This window comes from Xyrauchen texanus, chromosome 43 (assembly GCF_025860055.1).
Source record: "Xyrauchen texanus isolate HMW12.3.18 chromosome 43, RBS_HiC_50CHRs, whole genome shotgun sequence".
Lineage (NCBI taxonomy): Eukaryota > Metazoa > Chordata > Actinopteri > Cypriniformes > Catostomidae > Xyrauchen > Xyrauchen texanus.
The window spans coordinates 22,174,699-22,195,313 of NC_068318.1; the positions used below are offsets into that span (position 1 = coordinate 22,174,699).

General features: G+C 43.0%; 1 protein-coding gene across 3 annotated transcripts in view; it reads right to left on the reverse strand.

The window, feature by feature from the left end:
* The window catches only part of LOC127635802 (opioid-binding protein/cell adhesion molecule-like), a 110,616-nt gene that overhangs the window by 48,344 nt on the left and 41,657 nt on the right, over positions 1–20,615 (reverse strand). For all 3 annotated transcript variants that reach the window (XM_052116031.1, XM_052116032.1, XM_052116033.1), the window contains exon 2: positions 6,693–6,925. In XM_052116031.1, the coding sequence (XP_051971991.1) occupies positions 6,693–6,925 (233 nt within the window). The remainder of the gene's footprint in view (positions 1–6,692; positions 6,926–20,615) is intronic.

The window sequence follows — 20,615 nt, forward strand, 5'->3', positions numbered from 1 at the left end:
AATGTATCTTTTTTAAGGATTTTTAGACATTTTTAAAAGGAAAACAAGACAAAAACACTTAATAACAACAGGATGTTTTTACAGTGAAATTCTTTACTGAATTAAACTTATAAAAAGTATTTTTTCCTCCTTAAATTCAGTGAATGTCATTTAGAAGTATTTTTAAAAGATGTTTTTTCCTCTTTATTGTTAGTAAGCACATTTAATACAACCTTTTAAGTAGGGACACAAGCAGAAGAATTGGTTAAGAGCTAATGATTAATCATTGCAATTGGACTCGTGATTCAGTTCGCTCGGCTCCCGCCTCGTTTCAGTGGCGTTCGCTCAATTTCCGTGCGCAGCAAGAAAGCCAGCGCCTTACGAGCAGAGATCACGGCCCTGCTCCTCAAGGATCCTCAAGGGAGTGGTGGTGGCGGCGTAGTGGCTAAAGCACAGGACTGTTAATCAGAAGGTCGCTGGTTCGAACGCCCCGGCCACCACCATTTTGTCCTTGAGCAAGGCACTTAACTCCAGGTTGCTCCGGGGGGATTGTCCCTGTAATAAGTGCACTGTAAGTCGCTTTGGATAAAAGCGTCTGCCAAATGCGTAAATGTAAATGTAAAATGGATGCGATAGAGCCTGTCCCTCCAGCCGAGGTGGAGAAGGGTTTCTACGGCCCTTAATTCATTGTACCCAAAAAAAAGCGGCGGGTTGCGACCAATCTAGTGCTGTGCAAGATCAGGGAGAATGAGGAACAGATCATCCTGGTGGCCCCTTACTGGCCCACCTGGGCCTGGTATCTCGGATCTTACACTCCTCGCGACAGCACCTCCCTGGAAAATTCCCCTGAGGAAGGACCTTTTTTCTCAGGGACGGGGCGCCCTATGGCACCCACGCCCAGACCTCTGGAACCTCCATGTCTGGTCCCTGAATGGGATGTGGAAGGTCTAGGGGATCTACCACCTGCAGTTGTAGATACGATCAACCAAGACAGAGATCCCGTCACCAGGCAACTTTACGCCCTAAAGTGGCGCTTGTTCGCGAATTGGTGTTCTTCCCGAGCTGAAGACCCACAGAGGTGTGCAGTTCGGTCAGTCCTTTCGTTCATGCAGAGAGGCTGGAGGGGAGGCTGTCGCCCTCCACTTTGAAGGTGTATGTAGTTGCTGTCGCAGCCCACCATGACGCAGTAGATGGCAAGTCCCTAGGTAAGCATGACTTGATTATCAGGTTCCTGAAAGGCGCCCGGAGACTGAACCCTCCTCGGCCTAGCCTATTCCCCTCCTGGGATCTCTCAGTGGTTATGTGGCATCCTCGTTGGCACTGGCCCATGGCACCTCCTTAGCAGACATCTGCAGAGCAGTGGGCTGGGCAACACCCAATACCTTTACCAGATTTTCAGTGTTTGGTCAGGTCCGAGCCGGTAGAACTCTGTAACGCAGCACAAACGACCGGGTATTCAGCGGAGCAATTCGCGTCCAGACACACTACGAGTCACAGGTGCTCTGTACTGGGGTCGGGCTCCACGGGCTTAGTTCCCTTTTCAGGCAAACTCCCCGTGATGTATTTCCCGCGGTACGGCCCCCCTATTGGCGGACCCGCGTTTCCCTTGGACAGCCCCGCTGCCCTGGTCGCTGTGCTTGTAGAGTCCCCCCTCATTAGGCTGGACCTACCACCGCGCCATTTCCCCCCCTCAGGGGTGCGGGGAACCTAATGTCTGTATGTGACATCTCTTTGGGGCATTGGGGAGGGCTACGTGCAGCCATCACAGGTGCCTCTAGCACACAGTACCCTGCTTGCACCTTTCTCGACAGTTCACGTAACACGGTCAGTGCGTGGCGTTTTTATATGGGACCCCTTGTGTCACTTCATTGGACACAACGTTGCGTGAGTGACAGAAGGGGAACATCATGGTTACTGTTGTAACCTCCGTTCCCCGAGGGAATGAATGAGATGTTGTCTCCCTCCAGCCACAGCACTAGACCTACCACTGTAAACGGCCGTACCTTATTTTCGGCTCCTCAGTGCAAAATTCCTGATTTGCACTCGCTGCCCTGCTTCCCTTTATACCCGTATGTCCTGGGCGAGGCTCAAGCACTAACATAATTTTGTGATGCTTCTATGAGAATTTTGACTCATGTGTCGACTCACTTCCTCTTTAGGACTCATATGTTGGCCCTTTGCATCACTAGTGAAATGCTTAATCAGTTGCGCAATCTTTGATCTTACATGAAAAGGCTTATTTATTTAGTTAGTTAAGTATACCATACATTAAAATGTGTTGCCTTACAAGTCATGCACAATAATATTTTGTGTAGTAGTAGTAGTTTTTATGTCATAAGATAGCATTGTGTGAGGAACAGAGCAAAAGTTAAGTGTTTATAAACTCATAATCTGCCATTATACTCGTGATATGTGTAAAAGGCAGAGGTTAAAATGGAATTTCTGTGGTAGGGGAACCCTAAAATTGGGTTTTCCAAAAAACAAAAAAGAACACAAATTAAAAATAAATACTGAATAAACAAAAAAGGAGTACACACATAAATACACAAATAACAGTGAAAACGTTTTACAGTGTGTTGGTCGAGTGATCTTTTGATCTCAAGTTGTATGATATATTGATGTATGGATGCGAGTGATTCCGGAATCAAAACCTATTTGTGTATACAGCTTTTTAACAAAACTAAGCAAAATCGTTACAGCATATCAGTGGATCTAAGAAAAAGGTGAGCAGTTGATTCCATTCTTTAAATACAGAGATTGGACCATGGCCCGATACAGAGGTGGAAGGCTTTGTCTCGTGCTGCTCTTGTATTCTGCCTCTACCAGCATCCTCAACTGACTGGAGCGAAGCACAATGAACATGAAATATTTTTGAACAAGTATACTTGCTAAATAGAGATGGAATATGTCAAATGGATCAAACAAAAGCAGCATTGGAGAATACATGCTGGTATGTGGGAGTGGTGGTGGCGTAGTGGCTAAAGCACAGGGCTGTTAATCAGAAGGTCGTTGGTTCGAACCCCATGGCCACCACCATTGTACCCTTGAGCAAGGCACTTAACTCCAGGTTGCTCCGGGGGAATTGTCCCTGTAATAATTGCACTGTAAGTCGCTTTGGATAAAAGTGTCTGCCAAATGCGTAAATGTAAATGTAATACACATACCAGCCCAATTTAACACCAGGTAAAAGCGAATAAAAGTCATTGTTGTTGTAACACCTCTAAAGTTTAATTTCACCAGGAAACTGCTGCGATATGTACAATGAGCCAAGAAAAAATACTTTTCCAAAATTGTGGGTATAGTAACGTGATTCTATGAGACCAGGTTGAAAAAAATATATACCTGAAAGATTTGAAAGGCTTATTTTTTATATCACTAAAACACTTGACCACAATATAGGATGAGGTTCAAACTGCAATTGAATAGCACTGTAAGTCACTGTAAGGATATATTTTGTCACTGCTTACTCACAAAACGTTTTACAGCTATGTTGGCATATTTATATTGACAAACTTTCTACTGTATTTGATGATGTCAGTTACACATTAGCTTCATATATTTTAGAATAAAATGTACCATCTTTAAATGTATTCCAAGTAAACAATATGGAAACTTTTTTCTTCCAAAGCCTTAATGACCTTCATTCGTCTTGTACATGCAGTGGTTTTAGAAGAATAATGCATTGTGTTCCATGGAGAAAGAGATCAGAGAAAAACCTCAGGTTTCAGATTGCACTGGACTCTAACACGTTGCATGTCCCCTCTCATATTGCATCTGATCAATACATCTGATCGATACCACAGTAGACGATGAGGCCATTTACAGAGACACATACCTACAGCTGCAGTCATCAACCACATAAATAGATGTACAGCTGATACAGTACAAAATGGCAAATGTGAAATTTAATGGAACACTGTCCTGTTCAAAGAAAGCTCAAGAGTGACCTTAAACTGTAATTAAAACAAGCATGAAATATGTTGGGACACTTAAAACAAGCATGTGAATATCAAATGAGATATTTGAGAACGGTCCTGTAGTCATATTTTGAATTTTTAGCAGAGAATAGACAGCGGTTTTGGAGGTTTATAGATTAAAGGGACAGTTCACCCAAAATTGAAAATTCAGTAGCCTTAGACACCATTCACTTTCACTGTATGAAAACAAAAATTGCAGTTGAAGTGAATGGTGACTGGTGATTGACTGAGGCCAATACTCTTTCTTACATTTTCTTTATTTTTGTTTAAAGGAAGACAAATGTAAATTTTAAACAACATGAAATCAAGTAAATGACAGAAATTACATTTTTGGGTGAACGATCTCCCTTAAATCTCCCTTATAAGCATGCATATATCAAACAAAATGTGTGAGAATGGTAGTTCAGGCACTCATTGAATTTTGAGCAGAGAGGAGGCAGTAACAAGCATTGGAGGCTCATCTTTTAAGAGCAATAGAGTCACACTAGATGACAGAAATAGACATGGTGCTATAGTTTGTGTTGGCAGACTTTAGCTGAGCATGGCATGTTTTAATAAAGCTGAGACAAAGCCTAAGAGTAAAGGCACTCCAAGACCCCATCTGTTCACAAACCTTTCAGATCCATTCTCAAGAACACTAGGCTGAAATTGTACACCACTCAGCATGGAACTGTAGGGTGTAAGGGAAAAGAGCACACTGCAAACAATTAAATATCTTATGTGCACTTAAATGAATCAACAAATAAACCAGAAAGTGAGAATTTCTTCTTATATTGCGACATGTACACACGGTACTTTTACGGATATGCAAAAATACAAGGAAGTCTATGCAATGAATTTATTCTGATTTATTAGATGTAGTCTGAAGTAGGGCTGTCAATCGATTAAAAATTTTAATCAAATAAATTACATGGTGTCCCGATTAATTAATCATGATTAATCACAGAAAACCCCTCATATAACAATAATTTTAAATATAATGATGAAATAATTATAAATAGTTATCTTTAAATATTATATATATATATATATAATTAAAATGCATTACATTCTTGTGGCAGAAGAGTTAATCATTGATAAGACGATACAAAAAGCGGCTTTAGAATACAATGTATTGTTTACTATCATATTATTGATCATAAGTCAATCATTGGCCTACAGTTCTCAGCAATCCATTTCACAAGTGAATTTGTCAGTCAGTATGAGATTTATTATGAGGGCTTGTTTAAGGACCCGTCAATGTACACCTGCGTCAGACATGCTTGTGTAGCGTCTCGGGTGCGTTGTGTCATAAACATAACATGTCTGTGTTGTTCTGTCAACTGAAGTGTTGTTTTCTTCACTGTATAAACTGCGCATTGCCACACAGCTGAAATTTTAATTACTGCCCTCTGGAGTAAACAGGTGGTACTACAAGCTTGCATTTCTCAGGAATCTTCCTTATTACGGTCCGGAATTATTGCGATTAATTGCGTTAATTTAACGCGTTATTTTTTATAAAATTAATCGCACTGAATTAACATGTTAAATCGGCAGGACTAGTCAAAGTATTAAAATTGCAGGTTAACGGACAGTAAAAAATTATTCTGTCATCAAGAAAAACTAAATTATAATCACTTTAACTTGAATTACTTTAACTCATGATATTCCATAACGTATGACTTTCTTAATTCCTTGGAAAACAAAAGGAGATGTTAGGCAGAATATTATCCTCAGTCACCATTCACTTGCACTGTATGGAGAAGAATAACCTACTACCAAACATACTACCAACATATCCTTTTGTTTTCCACACAAAGAAACCAAGTCATATTAATTTGAAACAACATGAAGGAGAGTAAATAATGGCCAATGGGTGAACTACCCCTCTAAGAATCTGCAATAAAAAAAAAAAGTCTAATTATTGATGAATTAAAATTGGACTGAAGACTTTATAATTAATTGAACTGCATTAAGCTTCGATTTAGCAGTGTTCTTAACAGGCAAGCCAAACTTCAATTAGCACTTGTGTTTCTAATTACAAAAAATAAGCACCTTAGCGTGTCTGTTTGTTCAGTTATTTATGCCCAGAGTAATTTGAGTCAGGACAAAGTACTAAAGGTTAATGAGCATTTGATATGGTGGCATTTAATTAGCAAAAAACACTTTATCTCTGCAATGTAGAAAATCTGACACATTTTCTGACTCTGCAGATGAGCTGAAAACGTGCTAAAAATGGTGTTACTGTTTTTTGGTGCATATCTAAATTACTGTCTGTTACGCACCCCAAGCTGAGATGGATTTGGCTGCGGGCGAAGCTAATTGTTTTTGGATTATGAATGCAAAGCGATCAACTGCACTGTAAATCATGACAAAGGTCTGAGTATCGACACCTGATTTGTGCTCTGTGAAGAGAACATAGCTTTTGTCCTACTTAGTTTTTTTTCTCCCTCCAGGCTGTCTTAAATCAATATCCATCAACGATTTGAAATTACAGCCAGATTAAATCCCAATTTCATCACTAGGATTCACATCTGCAGAGTTTCATTTCATTACATCAGCCTAGAAAAGGAGAATCAAAGTTGTTTTTCAACCTTTATTAATCCAACCAAAATGTCAACACAACCCAAAACAATGCCAAACCAGTTATACCAAGGTTTCCTCATCTGAACATTAAACGATGTAAACTTTTCACATATAGAGACATCAAGAAAAAATCCTCAACCCTATATAAGAAGGAAAAGACTTTTGGTTTACCTTGTACGATGAGGTGCACTTTTGTTGACTCCGGTTTCTTGTTTGTGAGAATGGAACATACATAAGGGCCCTCGTCATATAAGTTCACATTTAGAATCTTTATACTGTATTCAGTGACTGCTGTGCTTAGTAGGACCACCCGGGGGTCCAGAGACCACTTTTCATTGCCAGTGAAGAGAATAGTTGTCCGGTTGAGCCATGCCACCCGTGACACTTTGTTGTCCACACTGCACCTGTTAAACGAGAAACAGACACAAGAGAAACATGATTAATTTTCCTATGTTACACAGGAAAATTTAAACCATAAAGATGCATATGGTTAGAAGCATGGATCTTTGTTTTATGTCTTTTTGGGTGGCTTTATCTTTCCTGAAGATACCCTGCAATTTAATAAAGACAACTCATTTTAAAATGGCATTCTTTATACATGAAACAATAATGAAAGTGTTCTACAATGACTATGGATATTGGGAGAGTCCCTCATAATCACCTAGTTCAATTATTTATTTAAAGTCAGTTTTACAGTAGCCAAGCTTACTTGAAGAAAAAGGCTGAAAAAAAGATTATATATTCTAGACACAATATCGAGTGCTAACCCCAAGCCTAACCTTCAATTCAACAGACTTTGCTGAATAAATACTATAATGCCCATAGTATCACTTCAGCTTCTTCAGAATACAAAAAAAATGTGACAAGGCAACAGGTAATATAAACAGATCTCTGCTTCTTTCTCTTTTTTCTGTTACAGATCTGAAGAATACGTTTGAGAATTACACTAGCTGGTCATCCAGGTCAAACAGCGGAACATTAGCTAAAAATTACGGCAATTCTGGACAATAGCCATCTTTCGTTTTAGAAGAATCTGGGAATGGCAATACATTCTCCTTCTCAGGAAAGGACATATATTTCTTTTTTCTCTCCCCTATTTCTCCCCAATTTGTAATGCCCAATTCTCAATGCACTCTAAGTCCTTGTGGTGGCATAGTGACTCAGCACAATCTTGGTGGTGGGGGACAAATCTCAGTTGCCCCCGCATCTGAGACCATAAATCCACGCATCCTATCACGTGGCTTGTTGTACAACGGAGACATAGTGCGTGTGGATGCTTCATGCCATCCACCGTGGCATTCACGCACAACTCACCACACACCCCACCGAGAGCTAACCATATTATAGCAACCATGAGGAGGTTACCCCAAGTGACTCTACCCTCCCTTGCTACCAGGCCAATTTGGTTGCTTAGGAGACTTGGCTGGAGTCACTCAGCACACCATGGGATTCAAACTCGGGAACTGCAGGGGTGGTAGCCAGTATCTTTACTCACTGAGCTACCCAGGCTCTCAAGAGGAAAGTACATTTCATAAAACTGCAGAAAATGATGTTGAGGTGCTGACCATTACTTATCGTTTTTAAACTTTTGAATGATAGCTCTAATAGTTAGAACTAATTGAAGGCCAGAAATACATATTGCAAAACTCCTCAAAAGGAAAATACTCTTTTCACTGTTTATATTTGTATCTGGCATTTGCTTTATTTTCCAGTAGTTATTTAAAACTACAGTAGCAGATAATATACTGTGTTGACCTGGTTTTCATCAATGACACTTACAAGATGCATTGAGCATTTTCAAAATGCCATTGCCAAACCATTCACGTCAGCATGCCAAAACACACTGCAGTAATTCATATTAGTCTTTAAGAGGGCTTCTTACTCAAGGTCAAAATCTGTAAATGGATTATCAGACCCTTTACTGGAGAATTTCCCAGTTCCGAAAATTAGTCAACAAGAGGGTACTTCTCAAGATTTGACAAATCTGGAGGGCAACAATAGCAAGAGTGAAACGAATCCTTTCTCAGGAAATTCTTCAAAGGGAAAAGCTCTTTCTGAGTCTGTTAATCTATGCAGAGTATTGGAGCGCAAGACAGCTTGCAGAGGATTTGAACCATAGAAAACCACAAGATTAAGTGGCAGTCTATAATCATGCATGCTCTGCAATTTTTGCTTGGGAATCACTATGCACATTTGAACAATAGAATGGATTTATTTTTAAATAAAGTTAAGTTCATATATTTCAGTCTAAAAATAACATTATAGCCTTAACACAACGAATATGTTTAAAAAAAAAAAAAAAACTGTGCAAGAACTTATTGCTGCTTTCCACCCAATAAAGGAAATTCTCATAACAATATCCTCCAAATGTTATAATGCACGTTAATTCTGCGTGCATCATCCCTCCATCTTCCAAACAGGCTATTTTTAATGTTTCAATATGTGCATAGTTGATAAGTATTTGGATTTATACCTATTTTGTTTTTTTTTTATCTGAGTGGAAAACATTGAGTTTAAAACCATAAATGCCATTATAATGACATTAGCTTAATGGTGAAAAAAACATACGGCCTATGTCAAGAGATAATTTAAAATGTATACATTATAAATGTAAGTGGTTAATTGTTGACCACATTGAATTGTGAATAGGGAGATAGATCCAACAGTGAAATCTGAAACATTATGTTGAGTTTTCTTTATCTGAAATCATTCTGTGCTTACCAAAATTTGAAACACTGCCCCCAGTGGCCAAAGCAGTAAGTATTGTTTGGGCACCTGTAAGCTCCACTTTATGGATGTTATCTACACGGAGGGATGCCAAAAGCAAGTTGAAGGGAGTTGTGTTTAGCTGTACATGAAGTAATACAATGAAGAAGAATGCTTATTTTGTAAAATGTAACCCCAACCTAACCCCCAAACCTAAACCTAACCATCACTGGAGTCAAAATGTAATGTTAGAGTGAAAAATGTAATCTCCAAATTGCAGGAAGTAAAACAAGTTTACTTCCTGGTTTCAACATGGTATCCAAAATCAGCCACATTGCTGATATGAAATGCACCCAGTCGCACCACAGGGGAAGGTAAACACACTGGAGCCGATGGATGCAAAAATGTCAAAAATGCCGCTTGTCAGTAAGTTGGCATAATGTGGTCAATCCTAACATACTGGAAGTTTTGGAAACAACGACTCAACCTAAAATGAAAATTCTCTTTATCATTCACGCACCCTCATGCCATCCCAGATCTGTTTGACTTCTGTCTTCTGCTGAACACAAACAAAGATTTATATAAGAATATTTCAGCTCTGTAGGTCCATTCAAGTGAATGGGTGCCAACATTTTGAAGCTCCAAAATACACATAAATATAGCTTAAAAGTAAAATCTTCTGAAGTGAAATTATAGGTGCGGGTGAGAAACAGTTTAATATTTAAGTCCTTTTTTACTATCACTCTTACTTTTACTTTCACATTGCTCTGCTTTTGTTTTTTGGTGATTCACATTCTTCATGCATATCACCAACTAATTGGCAGGGAGGAGCTGATGCCAATGTTGCATTGTCTTGCATTGCAATGTATGGACTTGCATTCACAGCAAATGTTGCATTCACTTGCATTGTATGGACCTACAGAGCTGAGATATTCTTCTAAAAATCTAAGTTCTGCAGAAGAAAGTCATACACATCTGGGATAGCAGATGTGATAGCAGATAGATATAAAGATGAGAGAATTTTCAGTTTTGTGGAAACTATCCCTTTTAAGTCATTTGAACTTAGCTTGACTCCCCCGAAAAGTGAACACACTTTCACTCAATCAAAAAATTGCACTGTTTAAAATCTGACATAGCAACATTAGCTAAACCAATGACTAGAGTTTGGGGAGGGATTATCCGTGTGAAAAATGTACACACTTCAACTTTATAATATACAAATAATTATGTTTATGCAAAAGTAGGTCAAACCGCATTCTGCAATGTCATCACACTACTGATGCACACAGTACATCAAAGAGCATGCACACATTTAAAATCATCCCTCTCAAACATTGAGTGATTAACATATGTATATCAACCAATGTAGCTATTATAAATGTAATATGTTAAAAGTCATTCCATACTGTGCTTAAAATAACTATTATATTATATATTATATAACTAATTTTAGTTACTAGGAAAAAAGCACACATATCTTCACAAACTGTGCTAAAAAGTAAGAGGTTTTTTTCTTGGAAGGCAGAACCTCCATTATCCAGCATTGACAGGGTGAGATCAGACCTCATTCAGTGAACTAATGACTCTGTCACACCAGCCCCTTGCACTTCAGCATAATGGACTGTCAGCCACCTTTGTGCAAGATTGTTTATATAAAGAAATATCTTCTCAACTCAAGCATGTTTAAAATACAGAGATGGATTACCAATATTTTCCGCAACACCCTTATTCAAAGAGAAAAAGCTACTGTGAACTTCCTTTTACTTCAGTTTTTGAATTAGATGTTTTAGATTTTTATTAAACATAGAAATGTAGTCTTTAAGGTTAGGCTGTATACATGATATTCAGGGTTGTGAGGGTTACTTTTGAAATGTATTAAATTACAGATTACCTAATACATGCTGTAAAATGTCATTTTGTCAGATTACTCAAGGTCAGTATTCTAAATACTTTGGATTACATCTTCAACACAGGTAGATTTTTTTCACTTGTTTTGACTATAAAAACTCTGCTAGTACAGTGAGACAAAATATACATGTTCCCTATCTGTCACTCACTTGACGTTGTGTCGATGTAGTGACATTAGGGGTCACTCTTTGGAGCCACAAACAACACCTCAGATCTTTGAAAAAATGCCAATGAGAATTGACGAGTGGAATTTATATGCCACTCCCCCGGAAATACGGGTATAAAAGGAGCTGGCTCGCAACCACTCATTCAGATTTTTTCAACGGAGCTGAGCAGTTGTGTTCAGCGATCTAAATTTCTCTGCCGGTCCATTCACCTCTAAGAAGCAAATTGATGTTTGATATACCGCACATTTCAGTGGCTTTCTCTCCTTCTGCAGCTGTCGCTGCAGATTATGCCCCTGCTCCAACAGCCAAAGAGAGTATATATTCCTGCAAAAGAGTATATTTTCTCTAATTGAGCAAACACATTGACGTCTTTTTAAAGATGCCCTTCTGTCTCTGTGCAGTTTCTTGGTGTAATTGTTATCTCTCCACCTCTGATGGCCACCATAGCTGCCTCACGTATCTGGGCCCTAATCACGTTGAGGAAGCATTCGTCGATGGTTCATGTTCTCATTGCGATGGCAATGTTGCGGTAGCAGCTTTCTTTCTTACGGGGGAAAGCCACTTCCGCCACCCCGTGCCGGACCTTCTACCTACGGGTACGAGGCCGGCTCGTTTGAGGCAATTTGGGGGCTCCAATGGGTTTGGTTCCGCCGGGTAATCCCCCACGGACTGCTCATTCCCCAGTACACTCGTTCGTTCTGGTCCAGTTCTGGGATGAGACAGGCAACTCGTTTTTTGTTCCAGCTTAGTGTCTATTTCGGAGCTCGCGAGATGGATGAGCAATGGATTGCTGCATCGGAAAGCGCATTAATATCGGACACCGAGGACTTGACTGGGCTAGCGCCTTCGGAGTGTGCTGGCTCAGTCTGAGGCTGACGCGGATCTGACTGGCATTATTATCCGGCCCACTGTGCATGCAGGGCTGGAGTGGAACCCTCCACCTGCCCCTGAGCACTCGCGGATTGACGATTGGTTCCTGGGTTCAGGACGGCGCTCACAGAGACCTGATGCTCACGCACCTCAGCCGTCTAAAGCTTCGGGTCAACTAAGAAAAGAGCAAGTGGTTCAGCGTATCTCTTTTCTCGGCTTGGAGTTAGACTCAGTCTCAATTATAGCATGCCTCACAAGTGAGTGTGCACAGTCGGTGCCGACCTGCCTGAAGTCATTCAGGCGCAGGACAGTGATTCCACTGAAATACTTTCAGAGGCTCATGGGGCATATGGCATCCTCATCGGCGGTCATGCCGCTTAGGTTGATGCATATGATCCTGCTTCAGCACTGGCTTCAGACTTGAGTTTAGCATGGCATCGCAGCACACATCGCATGGCCATCTCGCCGGACTGCCGCCAATTGTTCAGCCCTTGGACATCTGCGGGCAGGAGTCCCCCTACAGCAAGTGTCCAGGTGCATTGTGGTTATGACAGACACCTCCAAGTTGGGGTGCCATGTGCAACGAGCACGCAGCTGCTGGCTCCTGGACAGGGCTGCGGCTATGTTGGCACATTAACTACCCTGAGTTGCTGGCAATACTGTTTGTCCAGTGGAGGCTATTGCCGTGGATCCAGGGCATACATGTGTTGGTCCAGACGGACAACACGGTGACGGTAGAGTATATAATTCTCCAAAGCGGCATACGTTCTCATTGCATGACACAAATCGCCCGCCATCTCCTCCTCTGGAGTCAGCAGTGCATCAGGTCGCTGCAGGCCACTCACATCCCAGGCAGCCTCAGCTCCACAGTGGATATGCTGTCACGGCAGGTGACGCTCAGGGGAGAGTGGGGACAAATTTGGAGTCGTTTCGGCAAAGCACAGGTAGACCTGTTTGCTTCCCAGGAATCCTCCCACTGCCCGCTCTGGTAGTCCCTGAAAGGAGCTCCTCTCGGGACAGACACGCTGGCACACAGCTGGCCTCGAGGGCTTCGCAAATATGCGTTTCCCCAGTGAGACTACTGGCACAGACTCTGTGCAAGGTCAGAGTCACCCTCGTGGTGCCATACTGGCCCACCCAGACTTGGTTCTCGGACCTCACCTCCCTGTCAAATTACCCTAATGGAGGACCTCCTCTCTCAGGGACAGGGCACCATTTGGCACCCCTGCCCAGACCTCTGGAACCATCCCCAACACATATAGTGAGCATTAAAAGGCCCCAGCCGAAAAAGTACTCTGTGGAGCGAAAACATAGAGAGAAAAGGCAGAGGCTGGCGTGGCCTTCTCCCATACTAGATATGTCTCTTCCCTCCAACGTTTTTTGAGCCATTTGGGGAGGCTACGTGCAGTCCGAGTGCATCTTCTATTAGGCATGGATTAGCCTGCTTGCACCTGCATCGGCAGTCCATAGTAACACAGTTCAGCTGTTGTGGCGTTATGTATAGGAACCCCCAGTGTCACAACATTGACACAACGTGGAGAGAGCGATTGATAGGGAATGTCTTGGTTACTGTCATAAACTCTGTTCCCTGATTGAGGGAACGAGATGTTGTGTACCCCTTTCCACAATACTGTACTACCCGCTGAAATGTCCAGTACCCTGTCTCAGATCCTCACCAAAAATCCTGAATGAGTGGTTGCGAGCCAGCTCCTTTTATACCCGTATGTCCGGGGGTGTGACATGCAAATTCCACTCGCTAATTCTCATTGGCCTTTTCTCAAAGATCAGAGGTGTTTGAGGCTCCCAAGAGCCACCCCTAGTGCCACTATATCGACAAAACTTCTCGTTCCCTCATCATTGAACAGAGATTATGACAGTAACAGAGACGCTAAAAATACATTCTCTGAAAAATATGATATCTTATGAAGTGTTTTCTCAAATTGATCTTGTTTTAAGAAACTGTAGACATTTTTACAGGAAAATATAAAAACAAAATATGATTGTGCCTGAAATATGTGCATGTAATATGGCTATAAATATCAGTTTAGCTTAGCATAACTTAGACAATTTACACAAGGTTTATTTCTATTTCTTCTGCTCCAAAATTACTTAAAACGTATCTGTCTGCTTGTATGAATGTAACTTATCATAAGAAAGGGTTTCACCACTGTTCAAATGCACTTTGGATGGCATCATTTATATCTATAAATGTTTTCCATCTAAAGCACTAAATATTAAATGAAACAAATGACAATAAAATGTAAATTAATCTCTTCAGTAATCAAAATACATTTTGAATGTAACTCTATTCTAATTACCAATTATTTAAATTGTAACTGTAAAGGAATACATTTACTAAAATTTTGTATTTTAAATAAGTAATCCTGTTACATGTATTCCATTACTCCCCAACCCTGATGATATTACAGTTCGGATGCAAAACTATATAGGCTAGAAGTAATGAACACACAAAAAGATGAAGTTATTCAGTTTAATGCTATTTCAAGTTATCAATCAAAGAAACCTACTACCCTACCCTTAACCTTAAATCTAAGTCTAACAAACACTATCAGAAAGATGTTTACAAAAAAATGTTGTTGTGAATGAACAAGGTGTGCAAAAACTATTATTGGAAACTAGATGAATAATGCATCGTACTAAATTATTTCTGGAACCCAGTCAAGATTATTATTATTATATAATACTGAATCATTATTGCATTTAGGATAAGATTAGTTAAAAATAAATTTATATATGGCTGTCCAATTTAATTCACCCCTAAACTGTGGTTTTAATTTTGACATGTTTGACAGTCATGTTTATTTCACTTTCAGCAGGAGCTTTTATTATGAAATGGGAACTGCAATGTTTGTAGTTATATGTTCCCTTTACAAAAAGCTTCACTACGATGTTGCGCTGCTAAGCGCTACGGGGAACAGCTCTAGCTGTGAGCCGAGCTGAATAATGTGTGGAACACGTCAATGAACATTGACCGGAATTTATAGCCTCAGCTGATGTAATCATTAGATGCACCTGAGGCCAGGCTATAAACGGATACGTCACCAGGTGTCGTCAGAAACTCTTTTTTCAGAGCGATTCTGTTTCTGTGTGTTTCACACACCCTGTCAAAACTTTCTTTCCTCTGTTAGGAGATAGAATCAGTTAGGCAGTGTGCAGTGAACGTTGTTCTATTTTTCTCTTCTGTTTAGAAAATATTATATATATATATATAATAAAAAAATAAAAAAAGAGAGAATGACTGAAAGTCGAAAGCGGTGCGTGTTCCCTCTTCTCGCTCTATAGCTGAAGACGGCACACATCAGTTTTTGCTGTTTGTTTGGGGGTAAGAGCACGCTGCTCTCGCGTTGCAGCAGGGCGGGTGCGAGCACTGCGATTTGCTTTAACAGGCAGAGTGCGTCGTGCTCGCCTCGCTTGCTTCGGGAGTCAGCACTCACAAAATTGTTCGTGGGGCTGCGTGCATGGATTTGGCTGAGGAGCAAGAGACGGGTTGACCCCTTTCTCTCACTCTCTCCCAAACCCAGCTGGTCCTTCACATGATCTCGGCGTGCTCCGACGCTTCTTCGGATCATGAGGTGGATCACGATTCTCTTCCGCCTCCGAGCTTTCCGTCCGCGATAAAAAAATCTACGGAGGAATTGCTTCGATGTTGTTACTCGCCAGATTGGACTGGCCACGCGAAAAAGAGACCCCCAAATGCTCCAAATTAGGGGATAGATTTTATCTTCCAGTCTAAGAAAGGGAACGCCTCATGGGTCCCATCCCTTTCTTTGATAACCTCCATGAAGAGCTTTTTCGCTCATGGAGAACCCCTAAAAAATTAAAAAAATATCTATAAAAATATATATATATTTCTTCCCGTGTTCACATACCCTCGACGTCATTATATTCGACTATCGTGGGTGCTGAGGCACGGGGGTATTCAGTGATGCCGCCGGTCGAAGAGACGCTTGCGGGCTATCTCTCGCCGGGCTCGGCATCATCACTTAAGAAGCCCTCTCTCCCCTCAAAGCCTTGTAGGACAACCTCCACTTTAGTGAGAAGGGCTTATCAAGCGGCAGGTCAGGCTGGTGCTGCTCTGCACACTATGCTGTTTTTCAGGCGTACCAGGCTGACCTCCTGGACGACCTGAGTGTGGGTTCTGCGCTTGACGAGCAAGCCTCAGACCCACCTCGGTCCTGACTGAAGGGAGGCTCAAAAGCAAAGCGTGGAGAGTCGTGCTCCTCCTCCCAGGGATTGGGGACAGTCTCGCCGCCCCTCGCCAGCCCCCGAAAGCAAGACCTCAGGACTATAAATTCTAGTAAGAGAAAACCCTGATGGTCTTGCGCCTAGATTAGTGGGTAGCTCCCCTCGGGACGGGGCGCATGCTTCACTTCACCCCTCCCGGTACCCCCTCGAAGCCTCTCCATTCCCGCCACCTCTTGGTGTTTCGGGTTGCAGAGGCTTCCGTCAAAATTGGGTGTTTTCGCTGTTCCTGCATTTTATTCAGGACGCGAAACAACCGACAACCCCTCAACAGGAAGTGTTAAAATATAATACCCATCTCAGAGATCCTGGCAGCATGGAAACTTCTGCCGGATATATTGTTTTCTGTGGGTCTTATAAGGGCGTCAGGATTTAATTTTCTCGACGCTTTTCCGTGTTTCAACGGCGTGTTCTCACTACCAGTAACCGGATTTCTTTTTTGTAAAAAAATGTAAAAAAAACTCAATCTCCTGGTTAAAGGGGCCATGGTATGTGTTCCCCTTCCAGAGAAAGAGTTAGGTTATTTCACTAAATACTTCCCGCTTCCCATGGAGGGTGAGGGGTGGCGCCTGGCTTAGATCTTAAGCTTGAACTACCCGTGGGTGTTCAAGTCCAAGATGATGCCTGTCAAGACGGTCGTGTCTCAAGCCCTACAACTCGCTTGGCTGGTCACCATCGATCTTATGACGCACTTCTATACTTCATTTAGAAGTTCTGCCACAACATGGAAAGTTCCTGAGGTTCACTACCGGGGCTAAGTCTTCCAGGGTCAGGTTCTTTCACTCAGCCTAGCCCTTTTACCAGCACATTCACAATGCATGATGTAGCGCTGGCTCCTTGCGACTCCGGGCATCTGCATTCTGAATTACGTAGACGACTGGCTGATCCTAGCGCAGTTCCAGGAACTGGCAGTTCAGCACAGGGACATCGCCTTAGCTCATCTGTTTCTCTGGGGTTGAGGCTCAACGCCAAGAAAAGCGCCCTCTCTCCCACTCAGAACACTGTCTATCGGGCATCGTGATGGAGTTCAATCACAATGCAGGCACAACTGTCTCCCGCTAGGATTGAGTCCATTCAGATCACCCTGAGCAATGTCAGGCTAGGTCAAGTTTGCACTGTTATCAGTATCAACGATTTCCAGGTCTCAGGGCTTAACGCATCCACGGTGATCCCTCTGGACCTTCTGCTCATGAGACCGTTTTTGTTTTGGCCAAAAGCCAGGGGATTTCTTCCAAGGGCCAAAACCCTGGGCTAAATAGGGTTACGCCTCAGGATTCGCTCCCTTTCTATGTGGTTCAGACCCCGGTTTTCTGCCTTGGGTCCCACTCTAGGTGCGTCTTGTTGTCGCGAGACTGCTAACGACAGACACCTCCCTGACGGGCGGGTAGCGGCCTTAAGTGGTCGTCCAGCTTAAGGGGATAGGAGGGTCGCCAGCTCGGTTGTCACAGTCACTGTCTCGGGTTGATGGCTGTATTTCTGGCCCTGAAATACCTCCTACTGTGTCTGCCATGTCTTGGTGCGGGTGGACAATACAGCGGTAGCCTCTTACATAAATCTTCAAGGAGACCCACGTTCTTGTCAGCTGTATTTCTGACACGCCGGATTCTCCTTAGGGCCCAGGGTAAGCTCCTGTCACTCAGGTCAGTTATATCCCTGGATGCCCGTGATACTGGAGCAGATTTACGGTCAAGACAGGAAATACCAACGGGGAGTTAAGAACTCCACCCTAAGGTAGTAGTTGCCCAGAGTTCGCCAGCAAGGGTTTTTGCCTCTTACTGATAGCACCAGCTGGCCGAACAGGGCTTGGTTCTCGGAGCTAATCTCTTCCCTCGACGGCTCGCCTTGGGCGATTCCGAACAGGAAGGATCTTCTATCTCAGGCACAGGGCAATATTTCATCCCTGCCCCGAATTGTGGAATCTTTCATGTTTGGCCCCGAAGGGTACCAACTGAGGGACACAGGGCTTTCTCCTGAGGTTATCGAGACCTTTTTAAATGCCAGGCCTTTTCCACTTGGAACAAGTTTGGGTGAGATCTTAGGGCAGAAGAGGACCTCTTCGCCTCTATGGATAGCGCAATGTCTCCTCTACTTCTCCCTGAAATCACCTAGCCCCCTTGGGTCTGGACGTTATGACACATACATGACCCAGAATGCATCTATATGCATTTCTTTCCCCAGTTTCTCTGCTCCCGGGAGTCTTGGCTATGTTCACCAGCAAGGGTCTTGCCTCGTATTAATGGCGCTGCGCTGGCCGAACAGGATATGTTTCTCTGAGCTAATTCCTCTCCTCGACGGCTCGCCTTGGGCGATTCCGAACAGGGAGGACCTTCTCATCCTTGGCCCAAATTGTGAAACCTTTCATTCTGGCCCCTAAGTGTACCAAATGAGGTTCACAGGGTTTTCTCTTGGGATTATCGAGACCATTTCTAGTGCTAGGGCTCCCTCCACTTGGAACTGATCTGGGTAGATTTTACAGGGCAGAAGAGGACCTCTTCGCATCTGTTGATAGCGCAATGTATCCTCTACTTCTCCCCGAGTCGCCCAGTCCCCCCCTCCCCCTCGGGAGGGGCTGAACGTAGTAACGCAAATGCGCCTGCATGCTTTTCCTTCTACTAACGTTCTTATTACAGAACCAGCTAACTGCCAGTTTGCTTCAGTTCTGGATTTTCTGTAGAAAGAACTGTCAGCGGGCACTTGCCTTGCCACTGCCAGGTTCTATGTGGCCACTGCGGTTTGCCATGGCTTGGTGGGCGGGGTGCCCTCAAAGAGGCATCCTCATTATTGCCCGGCCTCACGAGGTGCTGCGGTCAAGCTTCGCCAGTAGGTTTCAGGGCGACTCTACCAGAGGGCTCTCCCCTCTAAAACCTTGGCTAGAGGTCTCCCTCTGCAGCAAGTTTGTGATGCGGCAGGTTGTCCTCTCTGCACACATTCATTAGATTTTTATAGTTTGGATGTTTTGCCACTCCGGGCTCTTATGCCCTTGAGTCGACATCTCAAGCTCATGTCTGGACAAGTTTGTGATGCGGCAGGCTGGTCCTCTCCGCTCACATTCATCAGTTTTTATGACAAGTTTGTGTTGCGATAGGGTTCTCTTCACACACATTCATCGAACTTTATGGGCTAGATGCTTTGCTACTCCGGACTCTTATGTCCTTGAGTCGACATCTCAGCCCATGCCTAAACAAGTTTGTGATGCGGCAGGTTGTCCTCTCCGCACACATTCATCAGTTTTTATGACAAGTTTGTGGTGCGATAGGGTTCTCTTCGCACACATTCATCGAGCTTTACGGGTTAGATGCTTTGCTACTCTGGGATCTTATGCCCTTGAGTCGACATCTCAGCTCATGCCTGAACAAGATTGTGATGCGGAAGGCTTGTCCTCTCCGCTCACATTCATCAGTTTTTATGACAAGTTTGTGTTGCCATAGGGTTCTCTTCGCACACATTCATCGAACTTTATGGGCTAGATGCTTTGCTACTCCGGAATCTTATGTTCTTGAGTCGACATCTCAGCCCATGCCTAAACAAGTTTGTGATGCGGCAGGTTGTCCTCTCCGCACACATTCATTGGACTTTTTAGTTTGGATGTTCTGCACTCCGAGCTCTTATGCCCTTGAGTCGACATCTCAGCTCATACCTGAACAAGTTTGTGATGCGGCAGGCTGGTCCTCTCCGCTCACATTCATCAGTTTTTATGACAAGTTTGTGGTGCGATAGGGTTCTCTTCGTACACATTCATCGAACTTTATGGGTTAGATGCTTTGCTACTCCGGCTCTTATGCCCTTGAGTCGACATCTCAGCTCATGCCTGAACAAGTTTGTGATGCGGCAGGCTGGTCCTCTCCGCACACATTCATCAAAATTGAATGGTTTAGATGTTTATGCTACTCCGGCTCTTATGCCCTTGAGTCGACATCTGAAGCTCATGTCTGAGACCTCTCGCGTTTTTGTGAGTACACTGCACAACCGTAGGGGTCCAGACAGCCCCAAGCGCGGCGGCGTGGGTATTGCGTTCCCCGTAGCGCTTAGCAGCGCAACATCGTAGTGAAGCTTTTTGTAAAGGGAACGTCTCGGGTTACATGTGTAACCCTTGTTCCCTGCAAAAGTGGAACGAGATGTTGCGCTGCTTTGCCGCACTGGGACGTCCCAGGACTGCTCTTCAAAAAGAAGTATCTGACGA